At 37.7% G+C, this 23,126-nt stretch overlaps 1 protein-coding gene across 18 annotated transcripts in view; it reads left to right on the top strand.

The window, feature by feature from the left end:
* ZNF280D (zinc finger protein 280D) overlaps window positions 1-23,126 on the top strand; it is a 127,109-nt gene that overhangs the window by 28,017 nt on the left and 75,966 nt on the right. For 10 of the 18 annotated variants that reach the window (XR_007910184.2, XR_011380918.1, XM_017347998.3 and 7 more), the window contains 5 exons: window positions 11,566-11,611; window positions 11,715-11,783; window positions 17,265-17,411; window positions 19,865-19,930; window positions 20,030-20,169. Coding sequence is in view for 15 of the 18 variants with exons in the window: in XM_017347998.3 (XP_017203487.3) it covers window positions 11,756-11,783; window positions 17,265-17,411; window positions 19,865-19,930; window positions 20,030-20,169 (381 nt within the window). In the remaining 3 variants the exon portion in view is untranslated. The remainder of the gene's footprint in view (window positions 1-11,565; window positions 11,612-11,714; window positions 11,784-17,264; window positions 17,412-19,864; window positions 19,931-20,029; window positions 20,170-23,126) is intronic. The other 8 variants (XR_011380917.1, XM_070054237.1, XM_002717719.5 and 5 more) reach the window with 3 other exon arrangements.

Genomic DNA, 23,126 nt, shown 5'->3' with positions numbered 1-23,126 from the left:
ATTATTATCTCATTAAGTTTTATTTTAATACCATGAAATAAGTACTGTTAAATACACACATACATCAATAAAACCAAGCATAGAGTTTAACTTGTCTAAGGTCATAGGGCTAATAAGTGGTTGAGGCAGAATTTGAATCTGGCAATTTTTTCTTCACATTTTACTATTTTTTTGATGTTTAAATTATACAACTAGAATTTTTTGGACTGGAATAAACTAGGGTCCATCAGCTGAGCTAACATCCTGAGGCTAGAATTGTGAGGTGATATGGCATTCATGTTGGAGACCCAAAAGAAGCTCCTGGCTCCTGGCTTTGGATTGGCCCAGCTCTGGCTATCATGGCCATTTGTGAGTGAACCGGTGGATGGAAGACCTTTCTCTCTGTCTCTCCTTCTTACTGTCTGTAACTATACCTCTGAAATAAAATAATAAACAAATATTTTAAAATAAGACTACTACATAGCACATACTGTGGACAAAGTATATGCTATGTACAATATCACATGTATTACCAATGTTATTTAACAAAGAAAGATTATGTGACATCTATCAATGGATAAAAGTGAAGTTTTCAAACAGTTAATGTGGGCCAGCGCTGTGGCACAACGAATTAATGCCCTGGCCTGAAGAGCCGGCATCCCATATGGGCACTGGCTCAAGCCCCAGATGCTCCACTTCCGATCCAGCTCTCTGCTATGGCCTGGGAAAGCAGTAGAAGATGACTCAAGTCCTTGGGTCCCTGCACCCATGTGGGAGACCCAGAAGAAGCTCCTGGCTCCTGGCTTCAGATTGGCGCAGTTCTGGGCATTGCGACCAATTAGGGAGTGAACCATTGGATAGAAGACCTTTCCCTCTCTCTCTCTCTGCATCTCCTCTATATAACTCTTTAAAATAAATAAATAAATCTTTTTAAAAAAACAGTTAAGAAATTTAGACCCATATTGCCATTGATTTCTTTTTTTTCTTTTTTTCTCCCTTTTTTAACTTTTACTTAATGAATATAAATTTCCAAAGTACAGCTTATGGATTACAATGGCTTCCCCCCCATAATGTCCCTCCCACCCACAACCCTCCCCTTTCGCGCTCCCTCTCCCCTTCCATTCACATCAAGATTCATTTTCAATTCTCTTTATATACAGAAGATCAACTTAGCATATATTAAGTAAAGGTTTCAAAAGTTTGTACCCACATAGAAACACAAAGTGAAAAATACTGTTTGAGTACTCGTTATAGCATTAAATCTCAATGTACAGCACATTAAGGACAGAGATCCTACATGAGGAGTAAGTGCACAGTGACTCCTGTTGTTGACTTTACAACTTGACACTCTTGTTTATGGCATCAGTAATCTCCCTATGCACCAGTCATGAGTTTCCAAGGCTATGGAAGCCCCTTGAGTTCTCCGACTCTTATCTTGTTTAGACAAGGTCATATTCAAAGTGGAGGTTCTCTCCTCCCTTCAGAGAAAGGTACCTCCTTCTTTGAAGACCTGTTCTTCCCACTGGGATCTCACTCGTGGAGATCTTTCATTTAGGTAATTTTTTTTTTTTCAGAGTGTCTTGGCTTTCCATGCCTGAAATACTCTCATGGGCTTTTCAACCGGATCCACGTGCCTTAAGGGCTGATTCTGAGGCCAGAGTGCTGTTTAGGACATCCGCCATTCTATGAGTCTGCTGTGTATCTCGCTTCCCATGTTGGATCGTTCTCTCCCTTTTTTATTCTATCTGTTAGTATTTTTTTTTTTTGACAGGCAGAGTGGACAGTGAGAGAGAGAGACAGAGAGAAAGGTCTTCCTTTGCCGTTGGTTCACCCTCCAGTGGCCAGCGCGGCCAGCGCGCTGCGGCCGGCGCACCGCGCTGATCCAATGCCAGCAGCCAGGTACTTATCCTGGTCTCCCATGGGGTGCAGGGCCCAAGCACTTGGGCCATCCTCCACTGCACTCCCTGGCCACAGCAGAGAGCTGGCCTGGAAGAGGGGCAACCGGGGCAGAATCCAGCGCCCTGACCGGAACTAGAACCCAGTTTGCCGGCGCCGCAAGGTGGAGGATTAGCCTAGTGAGCCGCGGTGCCGGCCTCTATCGGTTAGTATTTGCAGACACTAGTCTTGTTTATGTGATCCCTTTGACTCTTAGTCCCATCATTATGATCAATTGTGAACAGAAATTGATCACTTGGACTAGTGAGATGGCATTGGTACATGCCACCTTGATGAGATTGAATTGGAATCCCCTGGTATGTTTCTAACTCTACTGTTTGGGGCAAGTCAGCTTGAGCATGTCCCAAACTGTACATCTCCTCCTTTTCTTATTCCCACTCTTATATTTAACAGGGATCACTTTTCAGTTAACTTTAAACACCTAAGAATAATGGTGTGTTAATTAAAGAGTTCAGCCAATGCTATTAAGTAGAACAAACAAACAAAACTACTAAGAGGGATAACGTATTAAGTTGTTCATCAACAGTCAGGGCAATGGCTGATCAAGTCACTGTTTCTCATAGTGTTCATTTCACTTTAACAGGTTTTCTTTTTGGTGCTTGGTTAGTTGTCATGGATCAGGGAGAACATATGATATTTGTCCCTTTGGGACTGGCTTATTTCACTCAGCATGATGTTTTCCAGATTCCTAACAGGGATCACTGTTCAGTTAAAAGTTAAACACCTAAGAATAATTGTGTGTTAATTACAGAGTTCAACCAATAGTACTAGAACAAAAAAAAAATACTAAAATGGATAAAGTATTACATTGTACATCAACAGTCAGGACAAGAGCTGATCAAGTCGCTGTTTCTCATAGTGTCCATTTCACTTCAACAGGTTTCTCCTTTGGTGCTCTGTTAATTGTCGCCGATCAGGGAGAAAATATGATATTTGTCCCTTTGGGACTGGCTTAATTCACTCAGCCATTGATTTCTAAAACATTATTTTGTAGGGGAAAAATCCTTATATACAACTTAATTTTAGATCTATAAGAGCTGAAAAAAATTAATAGAATAGGAATTATAATTATGTGAACAGTCTCCAAAGCTAATGGATTGTATTCTAAAGGATCTGTGAGATCTTGGAATTAATTTTCCTCCTATGAAATAGTAGGAGGCTTCAAAAATTTCATGGAAAATGCTCATTATCTTAAAGCAACTTTCAAAACTGTATTATTTAATTTCATTTTATTTGAAAGGCAGAGAGACAGAGAAAGTCAGAGAAGGATCTTCCATGGCTAGTTCACTCCCAAATGCCTGTAGCAGCTAGGGCTGGGCCAGGCAGAAAACAGGAACGTAATCTGATCATCCATGTAGAATCATTACAAGCTATTTCACACAGTACGCATTAGCAAGAAACTGCAGTTGAGAGCGGATCTCGAACTTTAGCCCAGGCACCCAGTAATGGTACATGTCCTAAGCAGCATCTTAACTCCTGTGCCAGATGCTTTTCCTTTTCTATTATCTTGTAATTCTGATAGTGCAAACTTTTTGTAGCCCCTTCATGTATTAAACATGAGCATGAAATATGTTCCTGAGTTCCGTAGCTGAAGTAGAGTGTTCTCTCACTTTCTGGGCATTTTAGCTCCAACTCTGAGCTACATAAGCTAGAGAACTAACTAACTTTCTCTCTCTCTCTCTCTCTCTCTCTCTCTTTCTCTCTCTTTCTCTCTCTTTCTCTCTCTCTCTTTCTGTCTCTTTCTCTCTTTCTTTCTCTCTCTCTTTCTTTCTTTCTTGATTTATTTATTTATTTATTTTATTTGAAAGTACACAGAGAGAGAAGGAGAGGCAGAGAGAGAGAGAGTCTTCCATCTGATGGTTCACTCCCCCATTGGCCACAATGGCTGGAGCTGCGCCCATCAGAAGCCAGGAACCAGGAGCTTCCTCCAGGTCTCCCACACAGGTGCAGGGGCCCAAGGACTTGGGCCATCTTCTGCTGCTTTCCCTGGCCGTAACAGAAAGCTGGATTGTAAGTGGAGCAGCCAGGTCTTGAACTGGCGCCCATATGGGATGCTGGCGCTTCAGGCCAGGGCGTGAACCTGCTATGCCACAGCGCCGGCCCTTTGAGAACTTTCATACTTTGAGATCCTCAGTGCTTATCTTTTCTCTGTATTCCACTTCCTTAGTATCTGATTTAACCTTTTACAGAATTCCCTGCCTTACCACAAAAATTGTGAAGCATTTGCTGATAGAAATTTATATGATCACTTAATAAAAGTATATATGAGTCTGACAGACTATGTAATTGAGACCCTTGAAACTTTTTCTGTATTCTTGATAGCTAAATGCCTTAATGCTGAGCAAGAATTATCATGTACTTATCTAAACATAAGCATTACATTGATTCTAGTTAAGGGACAAGCTACAACTATTTAAATCGAGTTAAAGATTTAGTCAGACCTCAGACCTGGGGGAATTTATTAAAACCCAAGATTCATTGGGGTCTCCTGTAATCAATCTTTAAATATTTGTAGTAGTAATTTCTACTTTTAAAGGCTTCTTTTTAAAAAGATTTATTTATTCATATTTGAGGTAGAATTATAGTCCGAGAGAGGGAGAGACAGAGAATCTGCTGGTTCACTCCCTAAATGGCTACAGCGACCAGAGCTCAGTTGATCTGAAGCTAGGAACCAGAACTTCTTCCAGGACTCCCAATGGGTACAGGTGCCCAAGCACTTGGGCCATCTTCCAGTGCTTTCCCAGACTAGAAGCAGAGAGTTGGATGGGAAGAGGAGCAGCTGTTACATGTAATGGTGCCCATATGGGATGCCGGTGCTGCAGGTGGGGGCTTTAGCTTACTATGCCATAGTACATGCCCTGCAGTAATAATTTGTACAGTTAAAAGTAAAGTCGTTACTTATCAATGGTCACCTTGAATGTAAATACCTCAGCTCTCCAGTTAAAATGTACAGCCAGGCTGAATGGATTAAAAAAAAACAAAAAACCATCTATTTGCTGCCTCAAGAAGCACCTCTCACCAACAAAGATACATGCAGACTGAAAGTGAAAGGTTGGAAAAAGATATTGCATGCTAACAGAAGCCAAAAGAGAGCTGGTGTAGCTATCTTAGTATCAGACAAAATAGACTTTCATGCAAAAATTGTTAAAAGAGACAAAGAAGGGCAGTATGTATTGATTAAGGGAACAATTCAACAGGAAGATGTGACTATTATTAACATATACACCTGATTACAAGGCACATGGTATTTAAAAGAAATGTTAATGGATCTAAAGGGAGATATAGACTCCAATACAGTAGTAAGGGGGAACTTCAGTATCCCACTCAGCAACAGACAGATCAACCAGACAGAAAATCTGCAAGGAAATAGTAAAGTTAATTGACACTATAGACCAAATGGACCTAACAGATATCTATAGAACTTTTAATCCTAGAGCTGCAGAATACACATTCTTCTCATCAGTGCATGGAACTTTCTCTAGGATTGTTCACATGCTAGACCATAAAATAAGTCTCAGCAAATTCGAAAAAAATCGAAATCATACCCTATATCTTTTCAGTGGGATGAAGCTGGAAATCAACAACTCAAGAATCTCTGGAACACAAGCAAACATGGAAAATGAACAACATGCTCATGAATGAACAGTTGGTCATTGAGGAAATCAAAATAAATAAAAATTTCTGGAAACAAATGAAGGTGACAGTAAAACATATCAAAATTTATGGGATATAGCAAAACCAGTGTTAAGAGGAAAGTTTATAGCAGTTGTTGCCTGCATCAAAAGGTAGGAAAGGCACAAAATAAATGAGTTATAAATACATCTTAAGATCTAGAAAAACAACAACAAACCAAACCCAAAACTAGTAGGTGAAAAGAAATAATTGAAATTAGAAAAGAAGTAAACAAAATTGAAATCAAAATAATACAAAAGATCAGCAAAATGAAGAGCAGTTTTTTTTTTCAAAAAAATAAAATTGACACACCATTGGCCCAACTAATCAACAAAAAGAAAGAGAAGACCCAGATCAATAAAATTAGAGATGAAAAGTAAATGAAACAACAGACAACATAGAAATAAAAGAATCATCAAAAATTATTCCAAAGATCTGTGTGCCAACAAGTTGGGAAAACTGGAAGAATTGGATAGATTCCTGGACACATACAACCTGCCTAAATTGAGCCGTGAAGACTTAGGAAACCTAAATAGACCAATAACCAAGATATAAATTGAATCAGTAATAAAGACCCTCCCAAGAACAAAAAGCCCAGGATGATTTCACTGCTGAATTCTACCAGACATTTATAGAAGTAGTAACTCCAATTCTCAAGTTATTCAAAACAATTGAAAGGAAGGGAATCCTGCCAAACTCCTTCTATGAAGCCAGTATCACCTTAATTCCTGAAGCTGAGAAAGATACAGCAGAAAAAGAGAACTACAGACCAATTTCCCTGATGAACATAGATGTAAAAATCCTCAACAAAATAGTAGTCAATTGAAACCAACAACACATCAGATAGATCATTCACCTGGGCCACGTGGGATTTATCCATGGTATGCAGCAAAAGCATTTGATAAGATTGAGCACTCTTTCATGATGAAAACTATAAGGAAATTGGGTTTAGAAGGACCATTTCACAACACAGTTAAGGCAATTTATGACAAACCCATGGCCAGTGTCCTAATGAATAAGGAAAATTTGGAAGCATTCCCACTAAGATCTGGAACCAAACATGATGCCCACTCTCACTATTGCTATTCAATATAGTCCTGGAAGTTTTAGCCAGAGCCATAGGCAATAAAACGAAATCAAAGGGATACAAATTGGGAAAGAGGCAATCAAACTATACTATATTTGCAGATGACATGGTTCTATTTATGGGGGATTCAAAGGACTCCACTAAGTGACTATTGGAACTCTTATAAGAGTTTGGTAAAGTGGCAAGGTATAAAAATCAACACACAACAATCAATAGCCTTTGTATACACAGACAATGCGACCACTGAGAAAGAACTTCTAAGATCAATTCACAGTAGCTACAAAAAAATTTCTTGGAATAAATTTAAACAAGGATGTCAGACCTCTATGATGAGAATTACAAAACATTAAAGAAAGAAATAGGACACCAGAAAATGGAAAAATCTTCCATGTTCATACTGCTAGAACAATTTATAGATTCAGTGTGATAACCAATCAAATACCAAGACTATTCTTTCCAGATACAGAAAAAAATGATGCTGAAATTCATATGGAAATGCAGTTTGCTAAAGCAACCTTCTACAACTCAAAGCTGGAGGCATCACAATACGAAATTTCAAGAAATATGACAGGGCAGTTCTAATCAAAACAGCCTGGTACTGGTACAAAAACAGATTGATAGACCAATAGAACAGAATAGAAATGCCAAAAATCAACCAACGTATCCAAGACCAACTTATCTTTGACAGAGGAGATAAAATCAATCCCTGGAGCAAGAACAGATTCTTAAATAAACGATGCTGAGACTGGATCTCCACATGCAAAAATATGATGCAAGACATCTACCTTATCCCTTACACCAAAATTCTATCAAAATGGATAAAGAACTAAATCCACGATCCTATAACGTCAGATTATTAGAGAACATCAGGGAAACCCTGTAAAACATTGGCGTAGGCAAAGAGTTCTTGGAAAAGACCCCAGAGGCACTGGCAATCGAAGCCAAAATTGACAAATAGGATTACATCAAATTGAGAAGCTTCTGCACTGCAAAAGAAACACTCAGTAAAATAAAGAGGTAACTGATAGAATGGGAGAAATTATTTGTAAACTGTGCAACTGATAAAGGATTAATAACCAGTACATGTAAAGAGCTCAAGAAACTCAACAACAGTAAAACAAACAACCCAGTTAAGAAATGGGCAAAGGACTTAAACAGGCATGTTTCAAAAGAGGAAATACAAATGGCCAACAGACACATGAAAAAAATCCTCAGGATCACTAGCTGTCAGGGAAATGCAATTGAAAACCCCAATGAGGTTTCTCCTCATTCCCATTGGAGTGACTTTCATACAGAAATCAACAAACAACAAATGGCTTGTGAGGATGTGAGGGAAAAGGTGCCCTAATCCACTATTGGTAGGAATGTAAACTGTTCCAACCACTTGGAAGACAGAATGGAGATACCTCAGAAATCTGGATATAGATATAAATCTACCATATTACTCAACCATCCCCCTCCTAGAAATTCACCTAAGGGAAATGAAATCAACATATGAAAGAATTATCTGTACACCCATGTTTATTGCAGCTCAATTCACAATAGCTAAGATACAGAACCAACCCAAATGCTTATAGACTGGAGAATGGATAAAGAAATTATGGGGTGCCAGTGCTATGATATAGTGAGTACAGCCACTGCCTGCAGCACCTGCATCCCTTATGAGTCCTTGGGTCCTTGCACCTGTATGGGAGACCAGGATGAACCTCCTGGCTTCAGATTGGTACAGCTCTGGCCATTGTGGCCATCTGGGGAATGAACCAGTGGATTGAAGATCTCTCTCTCTCTCTGTCTCTCTGCCTCTGCCTCTCTAACTCTGCCTTTCAAATAAAAATAACTGAATCTTTTAAAAAAAGAAATTATGGGAATTTACTAGCAGTAAAAAAAACATGAAATCCTGTCGTTTGCAACAAAATGGATGAAACTGGGAAACATCATGCTTAGTGAAAACATCGTATTTAATCCCAAAAGGACAAATACCATATGTTCTCCCTGACCTGTGATAATAGAGCAAAAATAAAATAAATAATAAAATAATAGATAATAATAAAAGCTAATCTATAGAAGTGAAATTGACACTTTGAAATGTAATGACTTTGAACAGCCTTTGTCTTAACTGGTGAGGAACAGTTTTTTTTTTCTCATTATTTATTGAACTCTTTAAACAAAGTTAATCATATGTGTATGAAGTTAATTGAAAATAGATCTTAGTAAGCAATAAGAATGGGAATAGGAGAGGGAGGAGTAAGAGGCATGGGAGAATGTGTGTGGTGGGAAGAATTACTGTGTTCCTAAAGTTGTACTTATGAAATTCATGAAGTTTATATTCCTTAAATAAAAATTTTCTGGGAAAAAACAGCATTTTTTTTCCTTTGGACTAATTCACTACAGATATTCTGGAAATTGGAAAGCAGGAGGCCGGTGCCGCAGCTCAATAGGCTAATCCTCTGCCTGCGGTGCTGGCACACTGGGTTCTAGTCCTGGTTGGGGCACTGGTTCTGTCCCGGTTGCTCCTCTTCCAGGCCAGCTCTCTGCTGTGGCCCGGGAGTGCAGTGGAGGATGGCCCAAGTGCTTGGGCCCTGCACCCCCTGGGAGACCAGGAAAAGCACCTGGCTCCTTGCTTTGGATCAGCGTGATGCGCTGGCCGCAGCACGCCGGCTGCGGTGGCTGTTGAAGGGTGAACCAACGGCAAAAGGAAGACCTTTCTCTGTCTTTCTCTCTCACTGTCCACTCTGCCTGTCAAAAAAAAAAAAAAAAAAAAAGAGCCGGCGCCGTGGCTCAATAGGCTAATCCTCCACCTTGCGGCGCCGGCACACCGGGTTCTAGTCCCGGTTGGGGCGCCGGATTCTGTCCCGGTTGCCCCTCTTCCAGGCCAGCTCTCTGCTATGGCCAGGGAGTGCAGTGGAGGATGGCCCAGGTGCTTGGGCCCTGCACCCCATGGGAGACCAGGAAAAGCACCTGGCTCCTGGCTCCTGCCAGGATCAGCGCGGTGCGCCGGCTGCAGCGGCGGCCATTGGAGGGTGAACCAACGGCAAAAGGAAGACCTTTCTCTCTGTCTCTCTCTCTCACTGTCCACTCTGCCTGTCAAAAAAAAAAAAAAAAAAAAAAAAAAAATTTTCTTTTGTCAGGTTGAGGAAAAAGGAATATGAAGATTGAATTATCTTTGTATTTCAGTATTTTTGGTTTCCAGTGTCTAGTTTTTTACCTTTTTTCTTTGTAACTAAAGCAATTTTTAAAACAAATGTTTATTTTTTTTTAAAATTGATGCTGTTGCGTGGGGCCTGAACCCAGCTTTTACCAATATTTGGGGAGTGAACTGGCAGATATAAGATCTCTCTGTCCCTGTCTCTGCCTTTCAAATAAAATGACAAAGATGAAAAATATTTGATGTTGGATGAACATAAGAATTCCCCAAACAAATCTGTGGTTCAAATAATGCAATTCAAGTGTATCTTTGTGATAGTTTTTTTGATAATACTGTTAAAAGCCCAATGAATTATGACATAATAGATTGTATGCTTCTGAAAGCTGTGACTGTGACTTACCTTTGGTTTCTACTAGAACTTAGCATGTTTCTTGCATACAGAGGGCAATGAGTAGTTTATTTTTGAATGAATCTATGATGAAATATTTCAACCAGTTTTTTGTTCCTTTTCACTTAGTAATAAAAAACTAGAGAAATGTAAACTCAAGATTTATTTAAAATTGTTTTCTTATAGAAATATTTAGATTCGTTTCTGAAATGGAACAGGTAAGGACTAATGTCCCTTATTATTTCAGAAGTCAGGTTCACTAAAAGAATATATTATGGGGTTATTATTCATTTTTACAAAATAATACTTATTTTTTAAAAGATTTATTTTATTTATTTGAAGACAGAGAGTGAGAGCGAGAGCAAAACATTTGCTGTTTTGCTCCCCAAATGATCACAATGGCCTGGGCTGGACCAGGTGGAAGCCAGGAGCCCGGAGAGTCTTCCAGGTCTCCCATGTGGGTGCAGGGGCCCAAGCACTTGGGCTGTCCTTCACTGCTTTTTCAGCCACATTAGCAGGGAGCTGGATTGGAAGTAGAGAAACTGGTACTTAAACCAGTGCCCATATGACTTGCGGGCTGCAGGTGGCAGCTTTACCCACTGTGCCACAATGCTGGCCCCCACAAAATATTTTTAATTTACAAATTTATCAGATTGCTTCAAATAGTACTTAATGCAACTGATACCAGACAGCTGGGGACTCCTCCGTGGACACAAGCCCTGACAGGTGAAGGCGAGAAATCAGTCTTGAGCCAGCAAAGTGAATAGCAATTGAGTTTTATTGAAGGAAGTGGGGAAAAAAACCTGGGCCACTTAATAGATAGATGTGGTTCACCATTTTTTGGGGTTCAGGAAATTTATACATCTGGACAGAATATTCACCTTGTTTCTGGGAAATGGGCAGTGAATTCTAGGTATTAGAGATCCACCTCTTCTCTCCTTATGGTCAGTTCCTTAGGTTGCCGTGGCAATAGTAATCTGTCATGGTTGGAGTGGGAGTGATTTTTACTATGTTAATGCATTATAATGAAGCATAATGAGCCTGGAGATTGAGTAGCCATTAATCTAGATGCCATTTTGGAATGAACTTATCTGACAGGCCAGTTCATTTGCCTGAATCTTATTTTTTTCAGCCATGTCCTGGTCATGGAGCTGGGGCTTGCCACAAACTGTTTCATGGTCACTGTTTTATTTATTAAATTTGGTTTATTTAGGAATGAGCACAATGAGTTACATGTATATCTTGAATGTAAAATTAAATTTTTATAGGAAAAAATTAAATAAATATAGATCTAACTTAACAAAATGAACCCTAATTGTAGGTATCTTTATTTTGTAGGAAGGAAAACGTAGATATTGATTTCTGCTGTGTCTGGAGTCACATGGTGAGTGAAGCGATCAAAATTAGATCCAAGAATCCAAGTTTCATGTTTCAATATTTCATGTTACTTAAAGTAACTAATGAAATTGACTGATGTCATGTGTCAGTACTTAGGTGACAATTTACAGAAAGTCAACTCTGCAACTTGATGGGCGACAACCCTTTTCAACCAAAAAGTAAGTGTTACTGCCACGACTGATACTAGTTATGTGTGGCATTTGTGTAAATTTGATTTAGGGGAGAGGCTGAGAGGTGGGTTAAGTTTTCTTAAAAAACAAAACACTTAGAATTGTTAATGTAATAAATACTCACCTAAAAACATAATATAAATGAAGTGAGTAAAGCAGAAATGAAATGTTTTCTCTCTGTTATCAGTTTGGAATACATAATCCCTTGGGTATACATAATCACTTGGGTTTCTTTTATGCATAGACAAAATCCAAATTGTTTCTGAATAAAATTATACAGCTATTATGTATCTTGATGTTTTCTTCCTCCCTCAGTGATATATCCTGATTGTGTTAACAATCATAGAGCCCTGTTAAAAAGAATAGGAAAGACCTTTGTATTACTGTTAGTATTGTACTACATTAGTTTGCTAGCCTTGACATAACAGAATACCATAGACTGGGTGGCTTATGCAATGGAAATTTATTTTCTCATAATTCTTGAGGCACCTTAATCTAAGGATATGGTGTTATAGAGTTGATTTCTTCTGAGGGCCATGAACAATGGGCTCCAACCCTCCTTGACTTGGAGATGATATCTCTGCTCAGGTGTTTACATGGTCTTCCCTCTGTGCATTTGTGTCCTAATCTGCTTTACTGGTGGCACAATCAGATTGGATTAGAGCATACCTCAGTAATTTCACTTGCAACTTAATTATGTCTAAAGATACTGTCTACAAATACAGTCAAAATTCTGAGATACTGAGTACTGGGACTTCAGCAAATAAATTTTGGGGAAACACAGTTCATCCCATAATATATAACAAGTGAGTATAAATGATACTTTTATTATCAGTATTCAATGGTCTCCCTAATATTTAAAATTGGGCATTGCTTAGTGTCACTTAGTTCATACATTATTATGTGCTGTTACCTACTCTCCATCTAACATGTAGGGGAAAATATAAAAAATAAAAGCTCAGTTTTGACCTTTGACATATGAGATTAGACCCACAAAGGAAATAGTGAGCAGTTTGAGATCATTTATGTTAATCCTTGAATTGTCATTGTAGTTCAGAATTAGAAAGAAGGTAAAAATCTGTTGATTCACTGAGGTAGTTATATGTGAATCAAGAGTTAAGAAGAGCAGATTTAAAGTTGAGTATTTGCTTGAAGTTAGATATTTTTATGGCATTTTCTTGAATCTATATAATATAAAATGTCTTCTGTTATAGTTTCATGTTATATGTGTATTATACATGTGGAAAATAGACTCCAGTGATTTCTGCAGTCATACTATTAGAAATGGTGCAGTGAAGATTTGAACTATTCACTGGATGTCAAGTCCACTCTCTGTGTGCTCTATATTGAGCCATGTAGACCATAGAGGTGAGGAGGAAGGATATTATGGGTAGAAGCAGCAGTATAGATACTACCTCTGAGGTACACAATGAGAGCAGTGTTTCAAATACATAAAATATGCAAATGGTAAGCCATGAATTGCCAATTAAAATGGGCATTTTTAGTTATTTGACTTGAAAAGCTGTATATAATTAATGAAAATAGTGTTAAGTTCATGATGTTGACGTTTGGGAAAATGGGAAGGGCTGTTTTCTGGTAAATGAGGTATTAAACATTTAAGTAGCATTAGACCAGGAAATAGTTTGGGACTCTTTTTTAAATGATTTGAAAAAAATTTATTTGAAAGGCAGAGTTATAGAGAGAGGAGGAGACACACACACACACACACACACACACACGGAGGGGAAGGGGGAGCAAGTGCCAGCGCGATCTTCCATCCTCTGAGTCCCCAAATGGCTGCAACCACCAGGGCTGGGCCAGGCTGAAGCTAGGAGCCTGGAGCTTTTTCCAGGTCTCCCATGTGGGTGCAGGGGCCCAAGTACTTGGGGGCCATCTGCTGCTGCTTTCCCAGGTGCATTAGCAGGGAGCTGGATCAGAAGTGGAGCATCTCGGTCTCAAATCATTGTCTTTTCCTTTCCCAAAGATGCCCCTTTTCAACATGAAGCAGCCAGAGCGATCATTGCCCAGTTCTTCCTAACAGATATTGGGGTTTCAATCTGCAGGAGAAGGGAATGTGAGGAGTCAGATGGGTTAATAGATAATCAAGGGATCCTGTTGCTGTGAATTCTATCTGAGAGGAGGAGTGTGGTGGAGGCAGGAGGAGTGCAGTGGGGGCAAAAGGCGCAGAGTCACCATGCAAACACTGGCCAAAGGCGAGCAGCTTGCAGACTCATTTACTTCAGTTCGTACAGCAGCTTATATAGCTGAGGTAGCCAATCTGGTCAAGGGGCGGTTTATGCCCTAACCAATCACAGCCTGTTGCCAGGCAGGCTCCGTTGCCAAGTGGGTTCCGAAGCCGTTCGTGAGTAACTGACGCTTGCTTGTCAGCGGCCATCTTGGCGTGGCCTTCTCATTTCACCACAGGATCCCAGTGGAATTTGAGGTATAAAATATTTACTTCCTTCCCTGGAAACTTTATCTTTAATAAGAACAAACATGGTGCCCTCCTTCTTTACAGTAAGAATAGCAAGGAAGCTCTTCTTAGCAGGCCAGACAGGATGGAGAATTGTAAATGAGGTCTTTAGATGACTTTTGTCCCCTCCTGATAACTCAATGGCAATCTGTCAAGTTTTCTTTTTTTTTTTTTTTTTCCCTTAGAAATTGTACTTAAAGTCCACTGCCACCAGTCTCCTTTGGGTCTTCCTCTCTTGGAACCCCCATCTTTGCCTCTCTGGCAGGAAGTTTCCAACCTAAATAAATTTTACTTTACTTTAAAAAAAAATCAGTGTCCATATGGGATGCTGGCATCCCAGGCAGGGGCTTAACCTGCCATGCCACAACACCAGTCCCATGTCATATTTTTATGTAAGGGAAAAATTTAAAAAATTTTCAGAATGACACCTAATTTACATTTTCTTTCTATGCCATTCCCAAGGCATTGCTTCAGTTAGTATCTTTTAATATCATAGAACTCTATTCATTTTGAGTCAGAAACGGTGTTATAATAAAAAAAATACCTTTTAGAAGTGACAGCATTTAAATGATGAATTGATATATTGTCTAAGCCAGAACCCTAGAGGTTTTTATTTCTTTTGGAGTCTTCCTCTATGTTACTGGCTAAGCACACTGGTATCAATCTCCATTCCTATTACTTTAGGTCCTCAGTACTCTATTTCTTTTTCTTCCCCACTTCCTCTTCACCTGTTCCTCCTGTTTCCATCTCTTCCTTATAGCTTAAAGCAATATGAGCACGTAATTTAAAAATTGAATAATCTGAAAAGGCTTAAAATGGCTTTACCAAAGATTTCCAAAGAGTACTTACATATACAAAGATATGTATGTGTGCTGTGTCACATCATTAATTTTAATCATTTTTTATGATCTATTGTGGAAGATGAGATTTTAGTTGTTTTTTTTTTTAAGGTTTATTTATTTGAAATATATATATAGAGAGAGAGAGAAAGAGAGAGAGAGATCTTCCATCCACTGATTCTCTCCCCAAATGGCTGCCACAGCCAGGGCTGTTGTATACCAAAGTCAGGAACTCGGAGCTGCTTCTTGTGTTCCATATGGTTGCAGGTGCCCAAGCATTTGGACCATCTTCCACTGTTTTCCCAGGGGCATTAGCAGGGAGCTGAGGAAGTGAGGCAGCCAGGTCTTGAACTTGGAGTTTTACCTGTTAAACCATAATGCTGACCCCTGATTTTAGCTTTCTAAAATTACTCTTTTCCCTCAAGTATTTACTAGAATGGGTGTTACCTCAGGTTTTGGTTAAATCAAAATAGTTTTTATTGTATTTGGACTGTCCTGCAAGTAATTGATTTTATTTTTCCACTTCCTTATTTTTATTAGAATCTGTAACTAAGTGTTCGCACATCCTTCAGTAACCTCTCAATTTAGTTTTCTACACAGTACAACCTGTTTGTTAACTTAAAGTTTACTTTTTAATCATCTTTTCTATGGTCTCCAGGGATATTACTTCTGAAATACTTTTCTCTTGATACTGTCTTAACTGGTTATCCAAGCCAGCTGGGAATTGTGTTGTGTTGAATGCCATGCTTTGTGCATCTTGTATCTTTTTCTTTATTAATGATTTAGTCTTGTGTTTGGTGGATGCTACAGCAGGTTCTTTGGAAAAGAGTATGTAGGATGTATATGTATATCTTATGTGATATTCTGCCTTCATGTTTTTAAAAAGTTTCATCAGGTGTAGAATTATAGGTTGAAAATTAATTTTAGTAAGAATTTTTCAAGCTTTATTTCTTATTCTTGAAACAGAAACCTGTTTTGTTTCAGCCTTGCCATATTTCATATCTTCGAATGCTTTTTATCTTCATTGCTCTGAAATTTTGTGATGCTCTTGTGTTGTTTGCTAGTAGACACTTTCAGCCCAGTGATCTGTATCCTCCTATATAGGAAATTTAAAACTCCTAGCGAGTTTTTTCTTGAATTATTTGATTGACAACCTACCCCTTCTGTTTATTCCCTTTCTTCAAATATGACTGGATGAGTGTTATACTTTCGAAATTAATTGTCTTACAAGCCAATCTTCTCTATTTAATTTTTTCTTTTAGTTCTACCTCTGAAGACATCCACTCAGCCTAGCATTTGATTATTTTTAGCTGTATTAAAACATTTTGCCTATAGCATTTTTAATCCTATAGCTTGTTTTTCTGAACATTACATTTTATAGTCATTCTTATATTTCTAAGCATACAAATTTATTTTCTCTAATATTTTTCTTTTCCTATGCATTATCTCTTTTCCTTAAGATCCTTTTATCTTATTGTTTTTTAATTTTGTCTTTTAGATAGGAGGTTTTCTAATAAAAATTCCTGGTGCTTGTTGTTTGTTCATATTTAAGAGTGAGGCACTAAAATGCTTCCTACAAGTTCTGTGTACTTTATCAGAATTTTTAAGATGATAATATTTACTCTATGTACTGCTTTGATCACTTTCTTCAGGTGATAAATGTCTGATTTGCCCAAGGAATAAGTATCACTCATTTCTTATATTTTAGTCTAGCACTTCATCCTTGCTTTGCTCTGTACTTGAATTCCAGAATCTAGTTTTATTTATTTTCCACCTGTTGCTTCTTATTGTTTATCTTCATTTTGTTAATACTTTTTTTCTTGATGATGGTTAAGTGTAATATTTTTTGCAGACATAATCATATTCCAGGTATATGGCTGAAGTTCATTTTGGTTGAATTTGTCCCTCAGTTTTTTGTCCATTGTAAATACTGTTTTCTTCTTTCTCATCAACCCCTCCCTCCCTTGCTATGTATGTATCTGAAGTTTGCTAGTTTATATGTTAGACTCTGAATTTCTCACTGTTGTCATATGCTGAGTACAAATAACAATTCAGAAATTGCTAATAAAATTATTAGATTTTATATATCATTATTTCTGAAATGATTTTTAAAATTTTTTTGAAAGTAAGGTTTGCTTCTTTCCTTTTGAAAATTAGATATTTCAAAAATGGCAGAACTCTTTATGGAATGTGAGGAAGAAGAGCTGGAACCATGGCAGAAGAAAGTAAAAGAGGTTGAGGATGATGATGATGATGAACCCATTTTTGTTGGAGAGATATCAAGTTCAAAACCAGCAATTTCAAGTAAGCATTTACTTTAGTGAAGCCAAGTTTTGTAAGTTATTGTTTCCACTGAAAACAAATTTTTTGGGTCTTAGGGGGGAGTAAGTTATTAAATATCAGATATGAAGAAAGAAACATGTACTAAGATTAGTTGGTGGCCTTGGAGATGTTCTGAGATTGAAAATCATAATTTTTACTGGAACTGAGTAAACCTGTTAAACTGTTCATTTTCCCTTTTTATTCACTTAAACCCAGAAGTAGAGAAAAAGAAAAATTTGAAGTGCTTTGCTTAAAATTTCAAATATACTAAATGAGTTTGTGTAAGTCTCAGATGTGAATTCTCACATCCGGACTTCATCACATTGCCTTTTATACATGGCTAAAAAATGAATAGACTATGAATGATTGCACAGTCTCCTGCCTATACAGAATCTTTATGGATTACTAGCTTTAACTTAGAGTAATTGCAATTAACATTTTTATAATGTCAAAGCAAAAGCACTGTCCAAAAAGCATATAATAAAATGCAGAGAAGTAATATACAAATTTCAGAGAAAGGGAAAATATTTATTCTTTCCTTGTTATTTTCATGTTTGTATGTTTGTTTTAAGCCAGGAGAATTTACCAAAGAATGTAATGTAAGCAACATTCTCTGTGTTTTCTTAGTTAACAGGACAATATAATGCTTTCAAATGTGAATAAGAGACTACTTTAAAATTTTCGGGGAGACTGGTCTTGCTTCTGTTGTCTGTAGACTTGAATGGTGCTTTTATGCAGTTTTATCAGAGGGAGAGTTATTTAACCGATTGAATTTTCAATACTGTTTCCTTATGGCAGATTGGTAATCTCTTATGATGTGCTAAGTGGAATACCACTTGTATTATAAAATTAATTAGGCATAATGTCATGCTTTCTGTTGATAGTGGGGCATAATATATTCTCTTAATTACTATTTCCTAATTACTGATTGTTACTCAGAATCTCAAATTGAATTTATACTGATTGTGAGTATTAATGGTATTCAACTAGGACACTGTTAGTTTTATTTTATTTATTTATTTGAAAGGTACAGTTACAGACAGAGAGAGGGAGAGACAGAGAGAAAGGTCTTCTAACTACTGGTTCACTCCCCAAATGGCTGCAGTGGCTGGGGCTGAGTCAATCTGAAGCCAGGAGCCAGGAGCTTCCTCTGGGTCTCCCTCATGGGTTCAAGGACCCAAGCACTTGGGCCTTCTTCTGCTGCCTTCCCAGAGAGCTGGATCAGAAGAGGAGCAGCTGGGACACAAACCAGTGCTCATATGGGATGCTGGCACTGCAGGCAGAGGCTTAGCCAACTATGCCACGGCACCAGCCCCTGTATGTTAAAGTAATTCCATTAAGAAGGGGATTAACCCCAGTAATATTCATTTTTTTGAACTAATACAAAAAATTTAAGTGATTTTATGGTTTTATGTATAAGCCATAAAATATTTTAACATGTGGGATAAGAGTTGAATACTTATATAAAACTGTCATACAGGAAGATAAAATCTTGTATTTTATAGATTACAACCTCTAAAAAGTGCTAAACCATTTTTTTTTTATATTTTTAGTGTTTAATCTTGAATTTCTTAGTAAAAACAGTGTCAGATTGAGCAATTTTTTCTCCAGTAACACTACTGTAGTGCTTAATTATAGAGCACTACATTGCCATTTTCAGAAAATCACTGTACCTTCATGTGAACTTTATAGAATAATGAAATATGGTTCTTTTTTACTATGGAGAAAAAGAAGGACATTTTTATGAGACTTGGCAGATTTTCAAGGTGTTTTTTGCCCTTCCCCAGCATGTTTAGGCTTTCAAATTTTAGTTTGGTCATTGAGTTCACAAGAGTTAGGAACTTTAATCTGACCCTCAAATGCATATCAAACTCAGACTTGTGGTACAGTGGTAAGTTTAAAACCCCTTGGCTTACAAGTTACTCAAGTAAATTTAAAGTTGTTCAGTCTACATTCTCTGATAGCTTCCCTTTCCCGGTGAGATTCTGCCATAATGAAACTTTATGGCTTTTAGAAGTTGTGAATGGACTATGGAGGTTGGATAAGGAGTCATAGGAACCTGAGAGTGTGTACAACCTTATCTCATTCAAGGAAAGTTAATATTTCAATTACATATTGAACATAAATATATTTTTGGAAAAATTTTACTCTGAATTATTTCTTTGTCATGCAGAGTGTTTGGAATTTCACATAGTTATATTTATTATTATTTTACTTTTTTGGATTTTGAGTTACATTAAGAAAGGTATTCTTATTCCATAAAAGTTACTACTGATATATTCTTTGTTTCTTTAATACAAAAAGATGTATGTGCCTAAAATTTTATCTTTAATAACTTACATTCCTTGCAGAAACCTGTATGTTTTCATTACATGATTTCTGTTATGTTAGTATCTATTTCCTTTGAAAAATTAATATAAATAAATTTTTTATAGATATTTTGAACAGAGTGAACCCTAGCTCATATGCAAGGGGAGTAAAGAATGGTGCACTCAATCGAGGTACAGTATTATTATGCTATTTTAATTTTAAAGAGAACTTTTTGATACAATTGGTTATATAAAAATATATTCAAAATATTGTTTAATTTTAATATACAGGTATTTCTGCTGCATTTAAGCCTACAACTCAACACTATACGAATCCAACATCAAATCCAGTGGCTCCCTCACCAGCAAGTTTTCATCCTGAATCCAGATCTTCAAATAGTTCTGTTATTGTTCAACCTTTTACTAAATCTGTAAGTGTGTCTGAAACTACACATTCAGCTCAAGATATTGGATATTGTTTATCAGTATCAACAATACTCATTTAAAAATCTGCACGGTAATAGGTAATTATTCAGTAGAAATCTAATCAGCATCTGAAAATGTTACCATGTTAATGATATCTCAACTAGTACCCAAAATAATAACTGCAGGAATTAACTAACCAACCTATTAATAAATCAGGTAATATGCTAGGTACAATACTGGGGCCTATATTATCAAAAACATAAATAGAAGTGTAATCTGTCATGAACATTGTAAAATGGCAAAGTATTTAAGATTGCAAACTGAGCTAGGTGTTATTGGGAAAATTTTTGAGAGGCAGTGCAGCTCCTAGGAGTTCCCCAAGATTCTTTTTAGTGGTTTAGGAGTCAACAGTTGTCACCATAATCAGACAGACAATTTGCTTTTTCCCATGTATTAATATTTGTGCTGATGCCAACACAGTGGTGGGTTAACTCTTGTGCTTTAGTGTGCAGAGGCACCGAAGTGTACTATAGTTTTCATATTAGTCACCTGCCATATATTCATACTAAAAGATATTCCAATTATACTTAATTTCCTAATGAAGCATTAAAATTTATTAATTTTGTTAACTCTCTGCCCCTTGAATATGTGTCTTCTGTAATGGTCTATTGATGAATTGGGTCATTTGTTTAAAGTGCTTCTTTGAAGTATCATGCTTGTTTTGAAGAGAAGCAGCTGTGTGACTGAATTGTGACCTAAACTACCTGTAAAAATACAATATTATTTGTACTTGAAAGAATGACTGACAGATCATGGTGTATTATTTATTTCTGTGTATCAGTATTACTACAGATTTAGGTGGCTTAAAACATCACTTACTTATCTCACAGTCTCACAGTTTTGTGGGTCAGGATTAGGTCATGGTTTAGCTGGAACCTCTAGGATCTCACAAGACTACATTGAGGATCTGGTCTCTGAAGTTGTCTTATCACAAGCTGTACTGGGGGAGTATCTGCTTCCAAGTTCACATGATTGTTGACAGCGTTCTGTTCTTTAATCAGACTGAAAATTCAGTCTCAGTATTTTACTGGCTTTTGTCTCACTCTTTGCCAGGTAGGTCTTCCCAATGTGGCTCCTTGCTTCCTTAAATGGGGAGAGAGTCCTAATGAGATATCATTACAGTCATAGGTTACATAATCTTGTATTTGCTGTTGGTTTTAGAATCACATCCCGTGTCCTGCCCACAGTCAAAAGGAGGGAATCACACAGGACATAAATACCAGCAAATGGAGATCATGGAGGCCATATTAGAGTATGTCTGCTACACACACAATTACTGAATCTTGAGTGTGTGGCAAAAATTTCCTCAAAGTTAAATACAATTAAAAAATTGCACCTGTTACTTCAAGGAAAACAGATAATAGTATTCTTGGTAATTATAAAAGTAAAAATTTTAATCAAAAATTAGGCTTTTGGATGACTTATCTGCTACTGAGATTTTAACACCTTTCTCATATTTCAAGACTTTTCAGATAAGTGATTGTATTAAAAATATGATTGATATTATATAATGAACTATGTCAACATTTAAAAGATAGCATACTTCATCGAAACAAGTATTTTCCAAATGACCAATGTATATAAGATTTTGTTGGGTAAAGTGCTATTCAGAGTGTAAGATGAACCAGTGATTTCAGTGGAACAGTACAAAAATTCAGGGATATGGTTTCAGATTTTACATTACTGGAGATGTTCAGGAAAGTACCAAATGTTATTTTGATATGTATTTAAAGTTATATTTCTGTGTTTATCTTTTTTTTTAAAGATTGATTGATTTGAAAGCCAGAGTTACAGAGAGAGAGAGAGGGAGAGAGAGAGAGAGAAAGGTCTTCCATCTGCTGGTTCACTCCCCAGATGGCTGCAATGGTTGGATCTGTGCCAATCTAAAGCCAGGAACCAGGAGATTCCTCTAAGTCTCCCGTGTGGGAACAGGGGACCAAGGACTTGGGCTATCTTCCACTGCTTTCCTAGGCCATAGCAGAGAGATGGATTGGAAATGGAGCAGCTGGGACTCGAACCGGCAGCCACACGAGATGCTGGCACTGCAGACTGGGGCTTTAACCTGCTGTGCCACAGCGCCAGCCCCTCTATGTTTATCTTAAAATGCTATTAGAACACTGCCATTTTCAATGATATATTGCTTCAGTGAAGCCAAATTTTCTTTGTGTTCTTCAACCAAAACTTTGATATCAGAAACAGATAAGACACTATAGCACTTTTTTTTTTTTAAAGGATTTTATTTATTTATTTGACAGGCAGAGTTACAGTCAGTGTGAGAGAGAGAGACAGGGAGAAAGGTCTTCCTTCTGTTGGTTCACTTCCCAAGTGGCCACAATGGCTGGAGCTGCGCCAATCCGAAGCCAGGAGCTAGGTGCTTCCTCTTGGTCTCCCATGTGGCTGCAGGGGCCCAAGCACTTGGGCCATCCTCCACTGCCCTCCTGGGCCACAACAGAGAGCTGGACTGGAAGAGGAACAACTGGGACTAGAACCGGCGCCCATATGGGTGGAGGATTAACCTAGTGCGCCACAGCACCAGCCCCACTACAGCATTTTTTGATTAAGCTAGACATTCAAGAGAAATGCAAAAATGCATAACAGTGCCATTCTTCATTTACTAATTTTTTTTGTTTGCAAGTCATTTTTCATAAAATGTTATTTATGCTAATCTGTAATGGGTTTATGTTTGTTATTTTAAAATTGATTAAGTATTTAAAGTTTTCTTTTTTTCTTGAAGATTTATTTTGTTTATTTGAAAGAGCCACAGAGAGAGAGTTCTTACATCTGCAAGTTCACTCCCCAAATGGCCACAATGGCCAGAGCTGAGCTGATCCAAAGCCACAAGCCAGGAGCTTCCTCCAGGGCTCCCACATGGGTATAGGGGCCCAAGGACTTGGGCTATCCT

This window comes from Oryctolagus cuniculus, chromosome 12 (genome assembly GCF_964237555.1).
Source record: "Oryctolagus cuniculus chromosome 12, mOryCun1.1, whole genome shotgun sequence".
Lineage (NCBI taxonomy): Eukaryota > Metazoa > Chordata > Mammalia > Lagomorpha > Leporidae > Oryctolagus > Oryctolagus cuniculus.
The sequence above is the reverse complement of the archived record's forward strand: the minus strand, read 5'-3'. Positions and strand labels throughout refer to the sequence as shown.